This window comes from Anomaloglossus baeobatrachus, chromosome 4, assembly GCF_048569485.1.
Source record: "Anomaloglossus baeobatrachus isolate aAnoBae1 chromosome 4, aAnoBae1.hap1, whole genome shotgun sequence".
Classification (NCBI taxonomy): Eukaryota; Metazoa; Chordata; class Amphibia; order Anura; family Aromobatidae; genus Anomaloglossus; species Anomaloglossus baeobatrachus.
The window spans coordinates 21,443,638-21,465,668 of record NC_134356.1 but is presented as its reverse complement, the minus strand read 5'-3'; the positions used below and the strand labels follow the sequence as shown (position 1 = coordinate 21,465,668).

Below are 22,031 nucleotides of genomic sequence, written 5' to 3'. Positions count from 1 at the left end.
GTACCGAGCACCCGAGCATGGTAGTGTCCGCTCATCACCAGTTACGAGTACCGAGCACCTGAGCATGGTAGTGCCCGCTCATCACTAGTTACGAGTACTGAGCACCCGAGTATGGTAGTGCCCGCTCATAACTAGTTACGAGTACTGAGCACCCGAGTATGGTAGTGCCCGCTCATCACCAGTTACGAGTACCGAGCACCTGAGCATGGTAGTGCCCGCTCATCACTAGTTACGAGTACTGAGCACCCGAGTATGGTAGTGCCCGCTCATCACTAGTTACGAGTACCGAGCACCCGAGCATGGTAGTGCCCGCTCATCACTAGTTACGAGTACTGAGCACCCGAGCATGATAGTGCCCACTCATCACTAGTTACGAGTACTGAGCACCCGAGCATGGTAGTGCCCACTCATCACTAGTTACGAGTACTGAGCACCCGAGCATGGTAGTGCCCGCTCATCACTAGTTAGGAGTACAGAGCACCCGAGCATGGTAGTGCCCGCTCATCACTAGTTACGAGTACTGAGCACCCGAGCATGGTAGTGCCCGCTCATCACTAGTTAGGAGTACTGAGCACCCGAGCATGGTAGTGCCCACTCATCACTAGTTACGAGTACTGAGCACCCGAGCATGGTAGTGCCCGCTCATCACTAGTTAGGAGTACAGAGCACCTGAGCATGGTAGTGCCCACTCATCACTAGTTACGAGTGCCGAGCACCTGAGCATGGTAGTGACCACTCATCACTAGTTACGAGTACCGAGCACCCGAGCATGGTAGTGCCCGCTCATCACTAGTTACGAGTACTGAGCACCTGAGCATGGTAGTGCTCACTCATCACTAGTTATGAGTACTGAGCACCCGAGCATGGTAGTGCCCGCTCATCACTAGTTACGAGTACTGAGCACCTGAGCATGGTAGTGCTCACTCATCACTAGTTATGAGTACTGAGCACCCGAGCATGGTAGTGCCCGCTCATAACTAGTTACGAGTACTGAGCACCCGAGTATGGTAGTGCCCGCTCATCACTAGTTACGAGTACCGAGCACCCGAGCATGGTAGTGCCCGCTCATCACTAGTTACGAGTACTGAGCACCCGAGCATGATAGTGCCCACTCATCACTAGTTACGAGTACTGAGCACCCGAGCATGGTAGTGCCCACTCATCACTAGTTACGAGTACTGAGCACCCGAGCATGGTAGTGCCCGCTCATCACTAGTTAGGAGTACAGAGCACCCGAGCATGGTAGTGCCCGCTCATCACTAGTTACGAGTACTGAGCACCCGAGCATGGTAGTGCCCGCTCATCACTAGTTAGGAGTACTGAGCACCCGAGCATGGTAGTGCCCACTCATCACTAGTTACGAGTACTGAGCACCCGAGCATGGTAGTGCCCGCTCATCACTAGTTAGGAGTACAGAGCACCTGAGCATGGTAGTGCCCACTCATCACTAGTTACGAGTGCCGAGCACCTGAGCATGGTAGTGACCACTCATCACTAGTTACGAGTACCGAGCACCCGAGCATGGTAGTGCCCGCTCATCACTAGTTACGAGTACTGAGCACCTGAGCATGGTAGTGCTCACTCATCACTAGTTATGAGTACTGAGCACCCGAGCATGGTAGTGCCCGCTCATCACTAGTTACGAGTACCGAGCACCTGAGCATGGTAGTGCCCGCTCATCACTAGTTACAAGTACTGAGGACCCGAGCATGGTAGTGCTCACTCATCACTAGTTACGAGTACTGAGCACCCGAGCATGGTAGTGCCCGCTCATCACTAGTTACCAGTACTGAGCACCCGAGCATGGTAGTGCTCACTCATCACTAGTTACGAGTACTGAGCACCCGAGCATGGTAGTGCCCGCTCATCACTAGTTACGAGTACTGAGCACCCGAGCATGGTAGTGCTCACTCATAGCTAGTTACAAGTACTGAGAACCCGAGCATGGTAGTGCCCACTCATCACTACAGTAGTTACGAGTACTGAGCATGGTAGTGCCCACTCATCACTAGTTACCACTACTGAGCACCAGAGAATGGTAGTGCTCACTCATCACTAGTTACGAGTACCGAGCACCTGAGCATGGTAGTGCCCGCTCATCACTAGTTACCAGTACTGAGCACCTGAGCATGGTAGTGCTCACTCATCACTAGTTACGAGTACTGAGCACCCGAGCATGGTAGTGCCCGTTCATCACTAGTTACGAGTACTGAGCACCCGAGCATAGTAGTGCTCGCTAATCACTAATTACGAGTACTGAGCACCCGAGCATGGTAGTGCCCGCTCATCATTAGTTACGAGTACTGAGCACCTGAGCATGGTAGTGCCCGCTCATCACTAGTTACGAGTACTGAGCACCCGAGCATGGTAGTGCCCGCTCATCACTAGTTACGAGTATTGAGCACCTGAGCATGGTAGTGCTCACTCATCACTAGTTACGAGTACTGAGCACCCGAGCATTGTAGTGCTCACTCATCACTAGTTACGAGTACTGAGCACCTGAGCATGGTAGTGCTCGCTCATCACTAGTTACGAGTACTGAGCACCCAAGCATGGTAGTGCCCGCTCATCACCAGTTACGAGTACTGACCACCTGAGCATGGTAGTGCCCGCTCATCACTAGTTACGAGTACTGAGCACCCGAGCATGGTAGTGCTCACTCATCACTAGTTACGAGTACTGAGCAACTGAGCATGGTAGTGCTCGCTCATCACTAGTTATGAGTACTGAGCACCTGAGCATGGTAGTGCCCGCTCATCACCAGTTACGAGTACTGAGCACCCGAGCATGGTAGTGCCCACTCATCAGTAGTTACGAGTACTGACCACCTGAGCATGGTAGTGCTCACTCATCACTAGTTACGAGTACTGAGCACCTGAGCATGGTAGTGCCCGCTCATCACTAGTTACGAGTACTGAGCATTGGAGCATGGTAGTGCCCGCTCATCACTAGTTACGAGTACTGAGCACCCGAGCATGGTAGTGCTCACTCATCACTAGTTACGAGTACTGAGCACCCGAGCATGGTAGTGCCCACTCATCACTAGTTACGAGTACCGAGCACCCGAGCATGGTAGTGCCCACTCATCACTAGTTACGAGTACCGAGCACCCGAGCATGGTAGTGTCCGCTCATCACCAGTTACGAGTACCGAGCACCTGAGCATGGTAGTGCCCGCTCATCACTAGTTACGAGTACTGAGCACCCGAGTATGGTAGTGCCCGCTCATAACTAGTTACGAGTACTGAGCACCCGAGTATGGTAGTGCCCGCTCATCACCAGTTACGAGTACCGAGCACCTGAGCATGGTAGTGCCCGCTCATCACTAGTTACGAGTACTGAGCACCCGAGTATGGTAGTGCCCGCTCATCACTAGTTACGAGTACCGAGCACCCGAGCATGGTAGTGCCCGCTCATCACTAGTTACGAGTACTGAGCACCCGAGCATGATAGTGCCCACTCATCACTAGTTACGAGTACTGAGCACCCGAGCATGGTAGTGCCCACTCATCACTAGTTACGAGTACTGAGCACCCGAGCATGGTAGTGCCCGCTCATCACTAGTTAGGAGTACAGAGCACCCGAGCATGGTAGTGCCCGCTCATCACTAGTTACGAGTACTGAGCACCCGAGCATGGTAGTGCCCGCTCATCACTAGTTAGGAGTACTGAGCACCCGAGCATGGTAGTGCCCACTCATCACTAGTTACGAGTACTGAGCACCCGAGCATGGTAGTGCCCGCTCATCACTAGTTAGGAGTACAGAGCACCTGAGCATGGTAGTGCCCACTCATCACTAGTTACGAGTGCCGAGCACCTGAGCATGGTAGTGACCACTCATCACTAGTTACGAGTACCGAGCACCCGAGCATGGTAGTGCCCGCTCATCACTAGTTACGAGTACTGAGCACCTGAGCATGGTAGTGCTCACTCATCACTAGTTATGAGTACTGAGCACCCGAGCATGGTAGTGCCCGCTCATCACTAGTTACGAGTACTGAGCACCTGAGCATGGTAGTGCTCACTCATCACTAGTTATGAGTACTGAGCACCCGAGCATGGTAGTGCCCGCTCATAACTAGTTACGAGTACTGAGCACCCGAGTATGGTAGTGCCCGCTCATCACTAGTTACGAGTACCGAGCACCCGAGCATGGTAGTGCCCGCTCATCACTAGTTACGAGTACTGAGCACCCGAGCATGATAGTGCCCACTCATCACTAGTTACGAGTACTGAGCACCCGAGCATGGTAGTGCCCACTCATCACTAGTTACGAGTACTGAGCACCCGAGCATGGTAGTGCCCGCTCATCACTAGTTAGGAGTACAGAGCACCCGAGCATGGTAGTGCCCGCTCATCACTAGTTACGAGTACTGAGCACCCGAGCATGGTAGTGCCCGCTCATCACTAGTTAGGAGTACTGAGCACCCGAGCATGGTAGTGCCCACTCATCACTAGTTACGAGTACTGAGCACCCGAGCATGGTAGTGCCCGCTCATCACTAGTTAGGAGTACAGAGCACCTGAGCATGGTAGTGCCCACTCATCACTAGTTACGAGTGCCGAGCACCTGAGCATGGTAGTGACCACTCATCACTAGTTACGAGTACCGAGCACCCGAGCATGGTAGTGCCCGCTCATCACTAGTTACGAGTACTGAGCACCTGAGCATGGTAGTGCTCACTCATCACTAGTTATGAGTACTGAGCACCCGAGCATGGTAGTGCCCGCTCATCACTAGTTACGAGTACCGAGCACCTGAGCATGGTAGTGCCCGCTCATCACTAGTTACAAGTACTGAGGACCCGAGCATGGTAGTGCTCACTCATCACTAGTTACGAGTACTGAGCACCCGAGCATGGTAGTGCCCGCTCATCACTAGTTACCAGTACTGAGCACCCGAGCATGGTAGTGCTCACTCATCACTAGTTACGAGTACTGAGCACCCGAGCATGGTAGTGCCCGCTCATCACTAGTTACGAGTACTGAGCACCCGAGCATGGTAGTGCTCACTCATAGCTAGTTACAAGTACTGAGAACCCGAGCATGGTAGTGCCCACTCATCACTACAGTAGTTACGAGTACTGAGCATGGTAGTGCCCACTCATCACTAGTTACCACTACTGAGCACCAGAGAATGGTAGTGCTCACTCATCACTAGTTACGAGTACCGAGCACCTGAGCATGGTAGTGCCCGCTCATCACTAGTTACCAGTACTGAGCACCTGAGCATGGTAGTGCTCACTCATCACTAGTTACGAGTACTGAGCACCCGAGCATGGTAGTGCCCGTTCATCACTAGTTACGAGTACTGAGCACCCGAGCATAGTAGTGCTCGCTAATCACTAATTACGAGTACTGAGCACCCGAGCATGGTAGTGCCCGCTCATCATTAGTTACGAGTACTGAGCACCTGAGCATGGTAGTGCCCGCTCATCACTAGTTACGAGTACTGAGCACCCGAGCATGGTAGTGCCCGCTCATCACTAGTTACGAGTATTGAGCACCTGAGCATGGTAGTGCTCACTCATCACTAGTTACGAGTACTGAGCACCCGAGCATTGTAGTGCTCACTCATCACTAGTTACGAGTACTGAGCACCTGAGCATGGTAGTGCTCGCTCATCACTAGTTACGAGTACTGAGCACCCAAGCATGGTAGTGCCCGCTCATCACCAGTTACGAGTACTGACCACCTGAGCATGGTAGTGCCCGCTCATCACTAGTTACGAGTACTGAGCACCCGAGCATGGTAGTGCTCACTCATCACTAGTTACGAGTACTGAGCAACTGAGCATGGTAGTGCTCGCTCATCACTAGTTATGAGTACTGAGCACCTGAGCATGGTAGTGCCCGCTCATCACCAGTTACGAGTACTGAGCACCCGAGCATGGTAGTGCCCACTCATCAGTAGTTACGAGTACTGACCACCTGAGCATGGTAGTGCTCACTCATCACTAGTTACGAGTACTGAGCACCTGAGCATGGTAGTGCCCGCTCATCACTAGTTACGAGTACTGAGCATTGGAGCATGGTAGTGCCCGCTCATCACTAGTTACGAGTACTGAGCACCCGAGCATGGTAGTGCTCACTCATCACTAGTTACGAGTACTGAGCACCTGAGCATGGTAGTGCCCGCTCATCACTAGTTATGAGTACTGAGCACCTGAGCATGGTAGTGCCCACTCATCACTAGTTACGAGTACCGAGCACCCGAGCATGGTAGTGCTCACTCATCACTAGTTATGAGTACTGAGCACCCGAGCATGGTAGTGCCCGCTCATCACTAGTTACGAGTACAGAGCACCTGAGCATGGTACTGCCCGCTCATCACTAGTTACGAGTACTGAGCACCTGAGCATGGTAGTACTCACTCATCACCAGTTACGATTACTGACCACCTGAGCATGGTAGTGCTCACTCATCACTAGTTACGAGTACTGAGCACCTGAGCATGGTAGTGCCCGCTCATCACTAGTTACGAGTACTGAGCACCTGAGCATGGTAGTGCCCGCTCATCACTAGTTACGAGTACTGAGCACCTGAGCATGGTAGTGCCCGCTCATCACTAGTTACGAGTACTGAGCACCCGAGCATGGTAGTGCCCACTCATCACTAGTTACGAGTACTGATCACCTGAGCATGGTAGTGCCCGCTCATCACTAGTTACGAGTACCGAGCACCTGAGCATGGCAGTGCCCGCTCATCACTAGTTACGAGTACCGAGCACCTGAGCATGGCAGTGCCCGCTCATCACTAGTTACGAGTACCGAGCACCTGAGCATGGTAGTGCCCGCTCATCACTAGTCACGAGTACTGAGCACCTGAGCATGGTAGTGCCCGCTCATCACTAGTTACGAGTACTGAGCACCTGAGCATGGTAGTACTCACACATCAATACTTGTTACCCATAGCAATTAGCAACAAATCAGAACACAACTTTCTTTCCTCAAACTGTCCAGGAGCAATGAAAGCAGGTCTGTGATTGGTTGCTATGGGAAACGGGCCTAGTGCTAGGCCTGAGGTGTAAAGCCTGACACAGGCCTTCTCTCTATTCTGTTCTTTTACAGAATTGATGATTTTCTATACGTCATTTACATTTGTAGCCTAAAAGATCTGTAATTTGTGTATGATAAAAATATCTGTAAATGACAAATATCATTTCTTACACCTCCTCGCCATTTTCAGGATCTCTGCTTGCTGTCAGTAATCTGTAGTTATGGTCTTTCGATATCATTTGTCGGTACCACTGAATTGTAATGCTTTTTCTGCTCCTTACCTGATTGTTGCGGCAGCTGTACATAGCATATAAATGGGGGTGTCGGGTGATGGACCCCATTGACCTGACCTAGCCGGACATGTCTTATCATACTTCTGGGCTACTCCCACACCGTACAATTTTGGAAGAACAGAAAAAGGGACATATTATGGACGTGTGATAGTGCCACACCTCTAGCCACGCCCACTTGTCATTTCTTTCTGCCGTGACAGGAGGAGTTGTCAGAGGGGCGGTAGCAGTGAGGGACATTCGGCAGATGCCCAAGATTGCAGGGCACAGACCCAAATCCAGGACTTTACACATTTAGGACAGTTAGGACTAGAGATGAGCGGATCCATTCACAGACTCCAGCGTCCAGGTCTTACCTACCGGCGTTCCCGGCGCAGCTTTTGATTATCTAGGACTGTGCGACGTCGCCCTGCTCATCTCTAGTCGGGACCTGGGGGTTTATTTTTTGTTCATTCATCCACAATCTTCTCATCTTTATACATCTTCACTATATGACATGTTGTTTTTATGTGTCTGTAAGGCCGTGTTCACACGCTGCATACATATTGAGGGTTTTTTTTGCAAGTGTTTGCACCACACAACACAGTAACAACCTCCTCTGACTATTGTTTTTTCGCTGCTTTTTTTTAATTCTTTTTCCCACTTGTTTGATGCATTTTTGGTGCGGACGTGAAGCCGCGTTTTTGTGGTTTTTTTTTCATAGTACAGAAAAGCTGTGATTCTGTCCTCAAAAAAGGGCAATTTTTTACTTGCCTTTTATATTTAGTCTCCCCATAGAAACTTCTAGACTAAAAAGCACCAAAACTGCAGAGTTCGGCGCTATTAAAAACACTTTTTTTAATGGCAGAATCAAAGTTTTTCTGTATTAAAAAAGTATTTAAAGCACCAATAATGCATAAAATAAGGGGAAAACGCATAAAATAAAAGCAGTAAACACACAATAATCAGCGGAGATTATTATTGTGTCATATGGTGAGAAAACCTGAAGAAAAAAGCAGTAGAAAAATGCAGCAGTTACGCCACATGTGAACACGACCTAAGATTTTTATTGCATTTTTATGAGGTTATCATAAAATTACCATAAGTAATCTGATCGCTGTATTGTGAGGGTTGTTACGATTATAGGGACACTAAATATGTCTGTTATTTGCTGATTTGCAATGTTTATTTGCTAAAAATGTGCATTAAAATGTCATTATTTTAATAGTTTTTAATTATTTTTTAGTAATTATATAGGAAGTATAAAAATATCTTCCTCCAGAATACAGGTACATAGAAATACACTGCTATATACAATGCATCTCTATGGACCAGTATAATCTGCCTGAGGAGTGCAGAGCCTGCAACGCAGCATCAAGTGTACAAAATTCTGCCAGTGACATCAGCAGAATCTGTGGCTCAAGGATTTAGCTTCTGCCTGCAACTACAGAGGTTGTCAATTTACGTCCCAAGGACAGTTGCAAAAAAATAAATAAATATTAAACTACATTTTTGGAATTGTTTTTGTCTAATTTCTTTTTTTCAGTAATTTTATAGAACAAAATAATCGGATTATTTCTTCACCTCTAGAATGCAGGAACAGAAATACACTGCTGTGTACAGATGTATCTCTATGTACCTGTATAATCTGCTTTTAGGTTCCCTGACTACACTACAGGCTAAGATGATCGAATCCTATCTCTCCCAGTCTGGACTGTGGCCATTGGTAAGAGACCATTTATTTGTGTAAAGACATATGGTGGCCCCGCCCCCCGAGGAGCTGAATTAGGACAGTCTTGCTGAAACAGGATGGGTGGAAGCTATGCTCCCCTTTAACTATTATCAAGTATATTTGTGGGTGGAAAAGGGTCCATTAATGCCTGAAAAGCTGAAACTGGAGATAATACTGATTGGTTGTGTTGAAATTAAAGGGGTTGTCCAGAATGAGAAAAAACATAGCTGCTACCTCCCAGAAAAAGAGCCAACTTTTTCTATTATTTTGCTGATATTACAGTTTATCATTATTGAAATGAATAGTGCAACGTCCCACAGAACGTGTCGAAACGTGGCACTGTTTTAAGAATGTTTTGGAGTTTTTTTAGGCTATGCTCACACATAGCGTAAAAAAAGCAGACCCCCCCCCCTAAAATTTCCTTCACAAAAACTGCTTCAAAAAACATTTGGAAACTTTTTATGTTCTTTCTGATGAAAAATCAACTTTGCTGTTCCTATAAGGCCTTGTGTGCACGATGCTTTTTTTTGCTGCAGTTTTGGGTGCAGTTTGTGGTCCTAAACTGCATGTATGACAGCAAAGTCTATGAGAAATCCGAAAACTTTCTGGTAGGAAAAAAAAAGCAGACCTTAATGGAATTGGCTCAAAAATAGACACTGTCCCACTAAACAGGCTTTGGGTGGGAAGGGGGGGGGGGGGGGGAGTCTGCAAAAACTGCCCCAAAAAGAGGCGTTTTCTGTAACAGCTTCTGCATGAAAAACCTCATTGGATTTCTCAGGTTTTTTTCTGCACTCTGATTTTGTATGTTTTTTATGTTTTTACTCCTTTGTTGTGCCAGTAGATAAGTGGCATCAGATGGGAGCAACCGTTATCTTTTTTTCTAAGGGTGTGTCCACACTGTGTCTTTTTGATGAGTTTTAAGAGCAGAAACTGAGCAGGAACTCCTGGTTTTTGAGGAGTTGTAAGTTCTTGAGAAGGATTTTGGAGAGTTTCTGTTCAGTGGCTTTGTGTCTTTTTTGCAGTGGAAACTGAGAGGAACCCTCCAAATCCTCCTCCAATTCTAACATTATTTTAAAAACTTCGGAGTTTTTGCTCAGGTTCCTTAAAAAAAGCTCAGCAAAAAGTCTCAGTCTGAATACTCCTTTAGGAGATATGCACAAGGCGTCTTAAACTTCCCGGCAAAACCCACCAAGATTTTCCTGGCCAAAAAAAAGGGTTCTTTTTTTCCCCTGAAGCTGGCGGATTTGATGTCGTTTTTGGAGAGGATCTACAGCCGGCGTCATTTTTTTCCATAACTAAATATTTTAACTTCAGTTTCCAACCCTGAAATGGTTAAAAAAAAAAAAGTAACAAAAGTCTGAACATATGTTATGTCCAATTTTTTTGCATCGGGTTTGCGAAGCAATTTTAAAGGCGGAATCAGCCTGAAAAAGCCGTCCTGTGCACATACCCTTGTCCATACTAAGTTTTTGAAGCAGAAACGTTCCAAAAATCGCAAGGAATTCAAACATTTCGATTGGACAGTTTCTGAAAACTCAAACAAAAAAAACTCAGTTTGAACAGGAAAAATGCTGCTGGAAAAAGTATATTTTTATGCTTTTTTTTTTCCTCTTGCTTTTTTATCTATCAAGATAGAGAAAACACAGAAAAGAAAGCAGAAAGAATTGACATGCTGCTACAAAATCTGCAAGGAAAAAAGAAGCAACGTGTGCACAGCACTTCACGATTCTCAGACTTTGCTAGGATGCTTTTTTCCTTGCAACGAAAAAAAAGCATAAAAAAGCTATGTTTTTCAAGGAGTTTTTGGAGCAGAAACTACAAATCCTCTGCAAAGAGTCTCCGTGTGCAGATAACCTCACACAATGAACACACATACTCCGTCTACATGTTTCTCCTATTTAGCAGAAGCAAAGAATCAACCGTCCAACCTTCAAAAAACAGACCAAAAAATCATTTATTGTAAACAGGATACCGGGTAATACAGATTCACATGTCCATTATTGTCGGCAATTAATTGAGTGCAAATTTGCTTTCACATAATACTTTCTAATGTGTACAGTATATAAAACACAACCTCCTCCAGGATCTACAATTTCATACACACACAAAATAAAAAATCAGTATCTTAGAAAAAACAATATCCCCCCCCAAAATTACAAAATTTGCAAAACACTTAAAGGGGTTGTCCAAAATCTGGATCATGCATGACTCTGATGGTCACATGATAACAGTCCAGTGACTGTATTGTCACCATACTTCCCATTATTTGAACTCCGTTTAGGAGGCATTTTAAGCCCCGTCCCAGTTTATCCCAAAAAGTCCTAATGGATAATTTTTGGACACATTTGCCTAAACCTGATCATTGTACTGTCACCAGACCACCCATCATTTCAACGCTCCTTATGGGACATTTTAAGCCCCGTCCCCACCTATCCAGTAAAATCCTAATGGATAATTTTTGGATACATTTGCATACACCTGATCATTGTACTGTCACAAGACCACCCATCATTTCAATGCTGTTTATGGGACATTTTAACACCCGTCCCCACCTATCCAGTAAAATCCTAATGGATAATTTTTGGACACATTTGTATACACCTTATTATTGTACTGTCCCCATACCACCCATCATTTCAATGCTGTTTATGGGACATTTTAAGCCCTGCCCCCGCTTATCAAGGAAAATCCTAATGGATAATTTTTGGACACATTTGCATACACCTGATTATTGTACTGTCGCCATACCACCCATCATTTCAATGCTGTTTATGGGACATTTTAAGCCCTGCCCCCGCTTATCCAGGAAAGTCCTAATGGATAATTTTTGGACACATTTGCATACACCTAATCATTGTACTGTCACCATACCACCCATCATTTCAATGCTGTTTATGGGACATTTTAAGCCCTGTCCCTGCTTATCCAGTAAAATACTAATGGATAATTTTTGGACACATTTGCATACACCTGATCATTGTACTGTCGCCATACCACCCATCATTTCAATGCTGTTTATGGGACATTTTAAGCCGTCCCCGCTTATCCAGGAAAGTCCTAATGGATAATTTGTGGACACATTTGCATACACCTGGTCATTGTACTGTTACCATACCACCCATCATTTCAATGCTGTTTATGGGACATTTTAAGCCCTGTCCCCGCTTATCCACAAAAGTCCTAATGGATAATTTTTGGACACATTTGTATACACCTAATCATTGTACTGTCACCATACCACCCATCATTTCAATGCTGTTTATGGGGCATTTTAACACCCGTCCCCACTTATCCAGTAAAATCCTAATGGATAATTTTTGGACACATTTGCATACACCTAATCATTGTACTGTCGCCATACCACCCATCATTTCAATGCTGTTTATGGGACATTTTAAGCCCTGTCCCTGCTTATCCAGGAAAATCCTAATGGATAATTTTTGGACACATTTGCATACACCTGATCATTGTACTGTCGCCATACCACCCATCATTTCAATGCTGCTCATGGGACATTTTAAGCCCTGTCCCTGCTTATCCAGGAAAATCCTAATGGATAATTTTTGGACACATTTGCATACACCTAATCATTGTACTGTCGCCATACCACCCATCATTTCAATGCTGTTTATGGGACATTTTAAGCCCTGTCCCTGCTTATCCACGAAAGTCCTAATGGATAATTTTTGGACACATTTGCCTAAACCTGATCACCTTCGAAATCTATTGGAAAGCGTGCGCGCATATGGCTATACCTGGAACAGTTATTTGGCCACTTCATGGTGGCACCCACTAAATACACGTGGGGCTCTGTCCATTCCTGAGAATGGAGTAAATAAAGTGGTAGTGGTGTACGTTGGGCCACTAGTCCATTCTCTTCTTTAGGACTGACTGAGGTTTCCTTACGCCCCATAGTAGTGAATGGACCCCCATTTTTGGGATCGGTGAGGCTCGCAGTAGTGTACACATACTGGGCATCATATAGTAGAGTATTTGGGCACTACATAGGTCATGTAGGGTCATTACGAATCATGGTGCCAGGCGGGATGAGGATGAGGCTCACATATTTTCCCCGATTCGAGAGACCCTTTGATATAAAGTGCAATACAATGTTATAGTAAATCAGTAGTAGAGTAAAATACTTTAGAAGGAGGTAGACCCTGACACTATACATCTCTCCATCGTCCATGTTCCACCCTCATCTGCGTAGCATGAAGACCGTCACTAGTGCAGCTCAACCTGTCCGATGGCCTCTCCAGTGGAGTAAGTGGTCACCCCAAACAACAGTCCTCAAGAGGAGAAATCATCGTGGACTGTGCCAGTTCCCCACTAGGCCATCAAGATGTTGAGTTCCTCGGCCGCTTCTCCCTCAGTTTTACACGTCAACAACACGTGGTTGAGTCTTACGTAACGACTTAGGAGACAAGTCTGGAGAAATAACCCACCAATGGCCAACAGCAACGCCCAGAAACCAGGAGTCATTTGGAAAAGTTCATACTGGTCCCAGTTAAGGAAGAGGTGGATGCTGGTCCCTCCAAAAAGTCCCACCAGGCTTATGACATTTAGGCCCAGCTCAAATTTCCACAAGACGTCATCCTTGAGGCCTTGAGCCAAGATCATGGTTATGAGGCCCATGAGAACGGTGACCAGTGAAGAGTAGGTCAAGATGAGGGACAAGGTGGCTCCGTGAGGGAAGGTTTTTGAATGCAGGTCCTCCAGTTGGGTGATGCAGTGGCAGCCACCACCGTTAGTTGTGTTGTGTAGGCAGTAGTTGTAAAAGCCGATCTTTTTGCAGCCATCGATCAAGACGTCTCCAGCTCCGATGAACAAGGAGTAGGACAGGAGAACGCAGATCAGGGTCTCTACCACGACGATGGTGTACACCAGATATTGAAGGGTCAGGCTCATCTTCTGCCTCAGAAGCATCTTGTCCTCCAACCTCTAAGAAGGTCAAACCTGGAGGGAAAACAGAAAGTCCTATGTAAGGTTTTGGGGTAAAAAAATCCCATACATGGTCAACGTTCTGTAGATCTTTGTGGTTTCTGAGATGGACGCAACCTTCACAAACCTTGTCCAACCAGCCCATTTTTCCGTCTTGGACCTCTTTTCTCTCTAAAGAGGTGAGATCCACAACGACCAAGCATTAATACTATATCCCGGGGGGATGTAATTATTGGTTAGGGTTAGAAAACCCCTTTATACAATGTCATGTTCTGATGATACATAAAAAAACTGTACACAGCGCCACCTAGAGGACAGAAATACATAAAATGTCCCTATATAGTAAATAGGTCACCATGCAGACAGTAAATATTTGCCCCTGAGTAATTTATTGCCAAGTTACAATCACATCTGTCGAAATGCACCACAACAGAGTGACCACCAGAGGGCAGCAGAGATCCCACAACCTGCGCTAAGAAGAGAAAGCAGCAGAATTGTGAATGCAGCTCTGGAGTATGTGATGCTATACAATGAGGAATTATATTGTGGTGCTGGGTTAGCCCAAAAAATCGATGTCAACACTTTTATGCCCAAAAATGACAGAAGTATTCTAGGAGTGACACCTTTATTAGCGAACCAGGAATACAAAGGTGTCACTCCCACAATGCTTCAGTCATTTTTGGGCAGAATGTGATGGAACCGACCGCAAATGTTACATACAAATGACTATACCCTGCGATCCCCGGCTGCTTTATCTGCAGTCCTATGTAAAGCTGTAGGGACAGGCTGTTGTGCAGGGGACGGCTCCGCTTCTGCTTTCGGTTTCTGGGAAGGTTATTAGAGGTTGTTGTTGTTGTCACTCGGCTTCCAAGAAACTGAAACCCACAGTCTGCAGCGTCTTACATAAATTATATGTCATGCCATGTGATTTGCATGGGACTGCCTCCCTCAAAGTCACAGGACACAAGACCTCGGTGACCTGCGGGAAGGAAAGAGTTAATGGATTAATCACTGAAGGAAAAGCAATGAAAATGCAACAGAATCTCCATGTGACTGGTGCAGACTGCAGGGGGGTCCCCTGTGGCCCCTCACTCCTCTCCCAAGTCGGTCCCCTGTGGCCCCTCACCCCTGTATGGTCCCCTGTGACCCCTCACTCCTCTCCCCTGTGACCCCTCACTCTTCTCCCCTGTGGCCCCTCACTCTTCTCCCCTGTGGCCCCTCACTCCTCTCCCCTGTGGCTCCTCTCCCCTGTGGCCCCTCACTCCTCTCCCCTGTGGCCCCTCACTCCTCTCCCCTGTGACCCCTCACTCCTCTCCCCTGTGGCCCCTCACTCTTCTCCCCTGTGGCCCCTCACTCCTCTCCCCTGTGACCCCTCACTCTTCTCCCCTGTGGCCCCTCACTCTTCACCCCTGTGACCCCTCACTCCTCTCCCCTGTGACCCCTCACTCCTCTCCCCTGTGACCCCTCACTCTTCTCCCCTGTGACCCCTCACTCTTCTCCCCTGTGACCCCTCACTCCTCTCCCCTGTGACCCCTCACTCCTCTCCCCTGTGACCCCTCACTCCTCTCCTCTGTGACCCCTCACTCTTCTCCCCTGTGACCCCTCACTCCTCTCCCCTGTGACCCCTCACTCCTCTCCCCTGTGACCCCTCACTCCTCTCCTCTGTGACCCCTCACTCCTCTCCTCTGTGACCCCTCACTCCTCTCCCCTGTGGCCCCTCACTCCTCTCCCCTGTGGCCCCTCACTCCTCTCCCCTGTGGCCCCTCACTCCTCTCCCCTGTGGCCCCTCACTCCTCTCCCCTGTGGCCCCTCACTCTTCTCCCCTGTGGCCCCTCACTCTTCACCCCTGTGACCCCTCACTCCTCTCCCCTGTGGCCCCTCACTCCTCTCCCCTGTGGCCCCTCACTCCTCTCCCCTGTGGCCCCTCACTCCTCTCCCCTGTGGCCCCTCACTCTTCTCCCCTGTGACCCCTCACTTCTCCCCTGTGGCCCCTCACTCCTCTCCCCTGTGGCCCCTCACTCTTCTCCCCTGTGGCCCCTCACTCCTCTCCCCTGTGGCCCCTCACTCTTCTCCCCTGTGGCCCCTCACTCTTCTCCCCTGTGACCCCTCACTCCTCTCCCCTGTGGCCCCTCACTCCTCTCTCCTGTGGCCCTTCACTCCTCTCTCCTGTGGCCCCTCACTCCTCTCCCAAGTCGGTCCCCTGTGGCCCCTCACCCCTGGATGGTCCCCTGTGACCCCTCACTCCTCTCCCCTGTGACCCCTCACTCTTCTCCCCTGTGGCCCCTCACTCCTCTCCTCTGTGACCCCTCACTCTTCTCCCCTGTGGCCCCTCACTCTTCACCCCTGTGACCCCTCACTCCTCTCCCCTGTGACCCCTCACTCTTCTCCCCTAAGGCCCCTCACTCCTCTCCCCTGTGACCCCTCACTCCTCTCCCCTGTGACCCCTCACTCCTCTCCCCTGTGACCCCTCACTCCTCTCCTCTGTGACCCCTCACTCTTCACCCCTGTGGCCCCTCACTCCTCTCCCCTGTGGCCCCTCACTCCTCTCCCCTGTGGCCCCTCACTCCTCTCCCCTGTGGCCCCTCACTCTTCTCCCCTGTGGCCCCTCACTCTTCACCCCTGTGGCCCCTCACTCCTCTCCCCTGTGGCCCCTCACTCCTCTCCCCTGTGACCCCTCACTCCTCTCCCCTGTGGCCCCTCACTCCTCTCCCCTGTGGCCCCTCACTCTTCTCCCCTGTGGCCCCTCACTCTTCACCCCTGTGACCCCTCACTCTTCTCCCCTGTGACCCCTCACTCCTCTCCCCTGTGACCCCTCACTCCTCTCCCCTGTGACCCCTCACTCCTCTCCTCTGTGACCCCTCACTCTTCTCCCCTGTGACCCCTCACTCCTCTCCCCTGTGACCCCTCACTCCTCTCCCCTGTGACCCCTCACTCCTCTCCTCTGTGACCCCTCACTCCTCTCCTCTGTGACCCCTCACTCCTCTCCCCTGTGGCCCCTCACTCCTCTCCCCTGTGGCCCCTCACTCCTCTCCCCTGTGGCCCCTCACTCCTCTCCCCTGTGGCCCCTCACTCCTCTCCCCTGTGGCCCCTCACTCTTCTCCCCTGTGGCCCCTCACTCTTCACCCCTGTGACCCCTCACTCCTCTCCCCTGTGGCCCCTCACTCCTCTCCCCTGTGGCCCCTCACTCCTCTCCCCTGTGGCCCCTCACTCCTCTCCCCTGTGGCCCCTCACTCTTCTCCCCTGTGACCCCTCACTTCTCCCCTGTGGCCCCTCACTCCTCTCCCCTGTGGCCCCTCACTCTTCTCCCCTGTGGCCCCTCACTCCTCTCCCCTGTGGCCCCTCACTCTTCTCCCCTGTGGCCCCTCACTCTTCTCCCCTGTGACCCCTCACTCCTCTCCCCTGTGGCCCCTCACTCCTCTCTCCTGTGGCCCTTCACTCCTCTCTCCTGTGGCCCCTCACTCCTCTCCCAAGTCGGTCCCCTGTGGCCCCTCACCCCTGGATGGTCCCCTGTGACCCCTCACTCCTCTCCCCTGTGACCCCTCACTCTTCTCCCCTGTGGCCCCTCACTCCTCTCCTCTGTGACCCCTCACTCTTCTCCCCTGTGGCCCCTCACTCTTCACCCCTGTGACCCCTCACTCCTCTCCCCTGTGACCCCTCACTCTTCTCCCCTAAGGCCCCTCACTCCTCTCCCCTGTGACCCCTCACTCCTCTCCCCTGTGACCCCTCACTCCTCTCCCCTGTGACCCCTCACTCCTCTCCTCTGTGACCCCTCACTCTTCACCCCTGTGGCCCCTCACTCCTCTCCCCTGTGGCCCCTCACTCCTCTCCCCTGTGGCCCCTCACTCCTCTCCCCTGTGGCCCCTCACTCTTCTCCCCTGTGGCCCCTCACTCTTCACCCCTGTGGCCCCTCACTCCTCTCCCCTGTGGCCCCTCACTCCTCTCCCCTGTGACCCCTCACTCCTCTCCCCTGTGGCCCCTCACTCCTCTCCCCTGTGGCCCCTCACTCTTCTCCCCTGTGGCCCCTCACTCTTCACCCCTGTGGCCCCTCACTCCTCTCCCCTGTGGCCCCTCACTCCTCTCCCCTGTGGCCCCTCACTCCTCTCCCCTGTGGCCCCTCACTCTTCACCCCTGTGACCCCTCACTCCTCTCCCCTGTGGCCCCTCACTCCTCTCCCCTGTGACCCCTCACTCCTCTCCCCTGTGACCCCTCACTTCTCCCCTGTGGCCCCTCACTCCTCTCCCCTGTGGCCCCTCACTCTTCTCCCCTGTGGCCCCTCACTCCTCTCCCCTGTGGCCCCTCACTCTTCTCCCCTGTGGCCCCTCACTCTTCTCCCCTGTGGCCCCTCACTCTTCTCCCCTGTGGCCCCTCACTCCTCTCCCCTGTGGCCCCTCACTCTTCTCCCCTGTGGCCCCTCACTCTTCTCCCCTGTGGCCCCTCACTCTTCTCCCCTGTGACCCCTCACTCTTCTCCCCTGTGACCCCTCACTCCTCTCCCCTGTGGCCCCTCTCTCCCGTGGCCCCTCTCTCCTCTCTCCCGTGACCCCTCACTCATCTCCCCTGTGGCCCCTCACTCCTCTCTCCTGTGGCCCTTCACTCCTCTCTCCTGTGGCCCTTCACTCCTCTCTCCTGTGACCCCTCACTCCTCTCCCCTGTGGCCCCTCACTCCTCTCTCCTGTGGCCCTTCACTCCTCTCTCCTGTGGCCCTTCACTCCTCTCCCCTGTGACCCCTCTCTCCTCTCTCCTGTGGCCCCTCTCTCCTCTCTCCCGTGACCCCTCACTCCTCTCCCCTGTGGCCCTTCACTCTTCTCCCCTGTGACCCCTCTCTCCTCTCCCCTGTGGCCCTTCACTCCTCTCCCCTGTGGCCCCTCTCTCCTCTCCCCTGTGGCTCCTCTCCCCTGTGGCCCCTCTCTCCTCTCCCCTGTGGCCCCTCTCTCCTGTGGCCCCTCACTCCTCTCCCCTGTGGCCCCTCTCTCCTCTCCCCTGTGGCCCCTCTCTCCTCTCCCCTGTGGCTCCTCTCTCCTGTGGCCCCTCACCCCTCTCTCCTGTGGCCCCTCTCTCCTCTCCCCTGTGGCCCCTCTCTCCTGTGGCCCCTCACTCCTCCCCTGTGGCCCCTCACTCCTCTCCCCTGTGGCCCCTCACCCCTGGGTGGTCCCCTGTGGCCCCTCCCTCCTGTCCCCTGTGGCCCCTCTCTCCTCTCTCCCGTGGCCCCTCTATCCTCTCTCCTGTGGCCCCTCTCTCCTGTGACCCCTCACTCTTCTCCCCTGTGACCCCTCACTCTTCTCCCCTGTGGCCCCTCACTCTTCTCCCCTGTGACCCCTCACTCTTCTCCCCTGTGGCCCCTCCCTCCTGTCCCCTGTGGCCCCTCCCTCCTGTCCCCTGTGGCCCCTCTCTCCTCTCTCCTGTGGCCCCTCTCTCCTCTCTCCTGTGGCCCCTCCCTCCTGTCCCCTGTGGCCCCTCTCTCCTCTCTCCTGTGGCCCCTCTCTCCTGTGGCCCCTCCCTCCTGTCCCCTGTGGCCCCTCTCTCCTCTCTCCTGTGGCCCCTCTCTCCTCTCTCCTGTGGCCCCTCCCTCCTGTCCCCTGTGGCCCCTCTCTCCTCTCTCCTGTGGCCCCTCCCTTCTTACCAGTCTCTCCTCAGCTGTGTTCTCCTCTGCTCTTCTGTTTGTGACTTTCAGTTATGAAGAGACTTGAGATCAGACATCCCCCCCCCACCAGGACCCTGACCCGGGGTCACCCTGCAAATCTTATGTGACCCTGACACACAAACCAGGGGGTGAAGATAAGAACAGCAGAAAGTCAGCAAAAAGACACAAGGCAGAGCCCATCCCCCCCCCATCATAGGTCACAGCCTAGTTTGGCATTTTTTTTCTTTTTTTCATGGCCGCACCTGATGAGATCACTGAGGGGGTCTCTGTCCTCTTTATTGTGTACCCAGCACAGCGCCTCTCTTTTATTAGTGGCCATGGCCGGTATTGCAGCTCACTCCCATTGACTTCAATAGCAGTTTTCTGTTGTAATACCAGATACAGCCACTATCAGGAGTGCGGCGCTGTGTCTGGTAAACTATAAAGCATATGTAGCCCTTGCTGGGGACCATCGGACGCTTTAGTCAAGTGATTGGATAACCCAAAGCCGAATATTCACCATTAGGTAGTAAATTAACCGCCTGCAGCCACCACTAGGGGGAGCACAAAACACATACAGCTAAATATGGAAGCACCATGCGCCCCCTAGTGGTCACGGCAGGGACATCAGCTCCCCCCAACTGTTGTGCACTTTGCCCCCATTAACTTTTAGGTCTATCCTAATAATAACACAATATCTCGGTAAAGGGCAGAGTTCAGGTGTGTTTTGCCTTCGCAGCAGGGGTGAGCGGGTCCGAGGACGGCGAGGACCTAGGAGGTAAAGTTCAGGTCCCTTTACACAACGCCATGTACCTGACTACAGACCTCAGACACTACCAGCAGGGGAAGGGACATGGCGGTGTCACACTTTTATATATATTTGCCCTTTAATTCGGCGGCGCCATCTGGTGGTGGCAGTGCAGTCACACTTTTATATATATTTTGCCCTTTTTTTCGGTGGCGCCATCTAGTGGTGGCAGTGCAGTCACACTTTTATATATATTTGCCCTTTAATTCGGTGGCGCCATCTGGTGGTGGCAGTGCAGTCACACTTTTATATATATTTTGCCCTTTTTTTCGGTGGCGCCATCTGGTGGTGGCAGTGCAGTCACACTTTTATATATATTTTGCCCTTTTTTTCGGTGGCGCCATCTGGTGGTGGCAGTGCAGTCACACTTTTATATATATTTTGCCCTTTTTGTCGGTGGCGCCATCTGGTGGTGGCAGTGCAGTCACACTTTTATACATATTTGCCCTTTTTTCGGTGGCGCCATCTGGTGGTGGCAGTGCAGTCACACTTTTATACATATTTGCCCTTTTTTCGGTGGCGCCATCTGGTGGTGGCAGTGCAGTCACACTTTTATACATATTTTCCCCTTAATTCGGTGGCGCCATCTGGTGGTGGAAGTGTAGATGACGCCAGGTATCAGTGCTGTATGTAGGGGCCCATTTGGCTTGATGGCCATAGTCCTACTTCTATTTTAGTGCCAGGAGTGGAGCCAGATGAGTGCAGCACAGTTTTGGCACCATGTGGCGGATGTTTTCATTGTTTTTCCCACTCTGGGAATGGATCCAAAAAGGAAAAAGGAGACGGCCAACCCCAAAGTAACAAAAATAGGACTCACCCAGGGGTAATGGGGCGACACATATACATATACATGCCGGTCTGGAGAATATGTTATAGAGCATAATTTAATCTACAAGGGTTGTCAGAGGCCATAAAAAGAATATAACGGACTCTGTAGGATATTGCTAAAGACTACAACTCCCAGCATGCTCCGACAGCCCGCAGCTGAAATCTGGAAAATGACTCTCATAACAGAAGACACAAATACAGGCGACTACATACAGGGCAGCACGGCAGGGGTTAATATGGAGAATGGTCAGAGGTGGATGTAAAGGACTTGGAGGAAAGTTTAGAAGTTTGGGAAAACTCACCGTCCACTCCACAGGGTCCACTCCACAGGGTCCACTCCACAGGGTCCACACCACAGGGTCCACACCACAGGGTCCACACCACAGGGTCCACACCACAGGGTCCACTCCACAGGGTCCACACCACAGGGTCCACTCCACAGCGTCCACACCACAGGGTCCACTCCACAGGGTCCACTCCACAGGGTCCACTCCACAGGGTCTACAGAGGAGAGCTGACCCCACACCTTGTTTATCGGCTGATACTGGAGCCACAAACAGGAAAACTGCCAATAACAAGCGTCACATGAGGGCGAGGAAAGGAGGGACACAGAGGAGCAGGGCAGAGACCGGAGAGAGGGATAGATAGAGGGATAGATAGAGGGATAGATAGAGGGATAGATAGATAGATAGATAGATAGATAGATAGATAGATAGATAGAGGGATAGATAGAGGGATATATAGATAGATAGATAGATAGATAGAGGGATAGATAGAGGGATAGATAGAGGGATAGATAGAGGGATAGATAAAGGGATAGATAGAGGGATAGATAGAGGG

General features: G+C 50.8%; 1 protein-coding gene across 2 annotated transcripts; it reads right to left on the bottom strand.

Moving 5' to 3' along the window:
* Nucleotides 1–10,931: 10,931 nt before the first annotated feature.
* On the bottom strand, nucleotides 10,932–21,736 carry TMEM140 (transmembrane protein 140). 2 transcript variants are annotated; one of them, XM_075343806.1, is made up of 2 exons: nucleotides 21,494–21,736; nucleotides 10,932–13,951 (listed from the first exon to the last, which is right to left on the bottom strand). In XM_075343806.1, the coding sequence occupies exon 2, from the start codon at nucleotides 13,919–13,921 to the stop codon at nucleotides 13,325–13,327; it is 597 nt and encodes a 198-aa protein (XP_075199921.1). In that variant the 5' UTR covers nucleotides 13,922–13,951; nucleotides 21,494–21,736; the 3' UTR covers nucleotides 10,932–13,324. The 2 variants fall into 2 exon arrangements, with proteins under 2 accessions (XP_075199921.1, XP_075199922.1); XM_075343807.1 differs by lacking the exon at nucleotides 21,494–21,736 and adding an exon at nucleotides 14,669–14,794.
* Between the last annotated feature and the right edge of the window lie 295 nt (nucleotides 21,737–22,031).

Excerpts from the sequence above, each read along its gene's own strand:
- TMEM140 (XM_075343806.1), bottom strand. The coding sequence starts at position 13,921 with ATGCTTCTGAGGCAGAAGATGAGCCTGACCCTTCAATATCTGGTGTAC.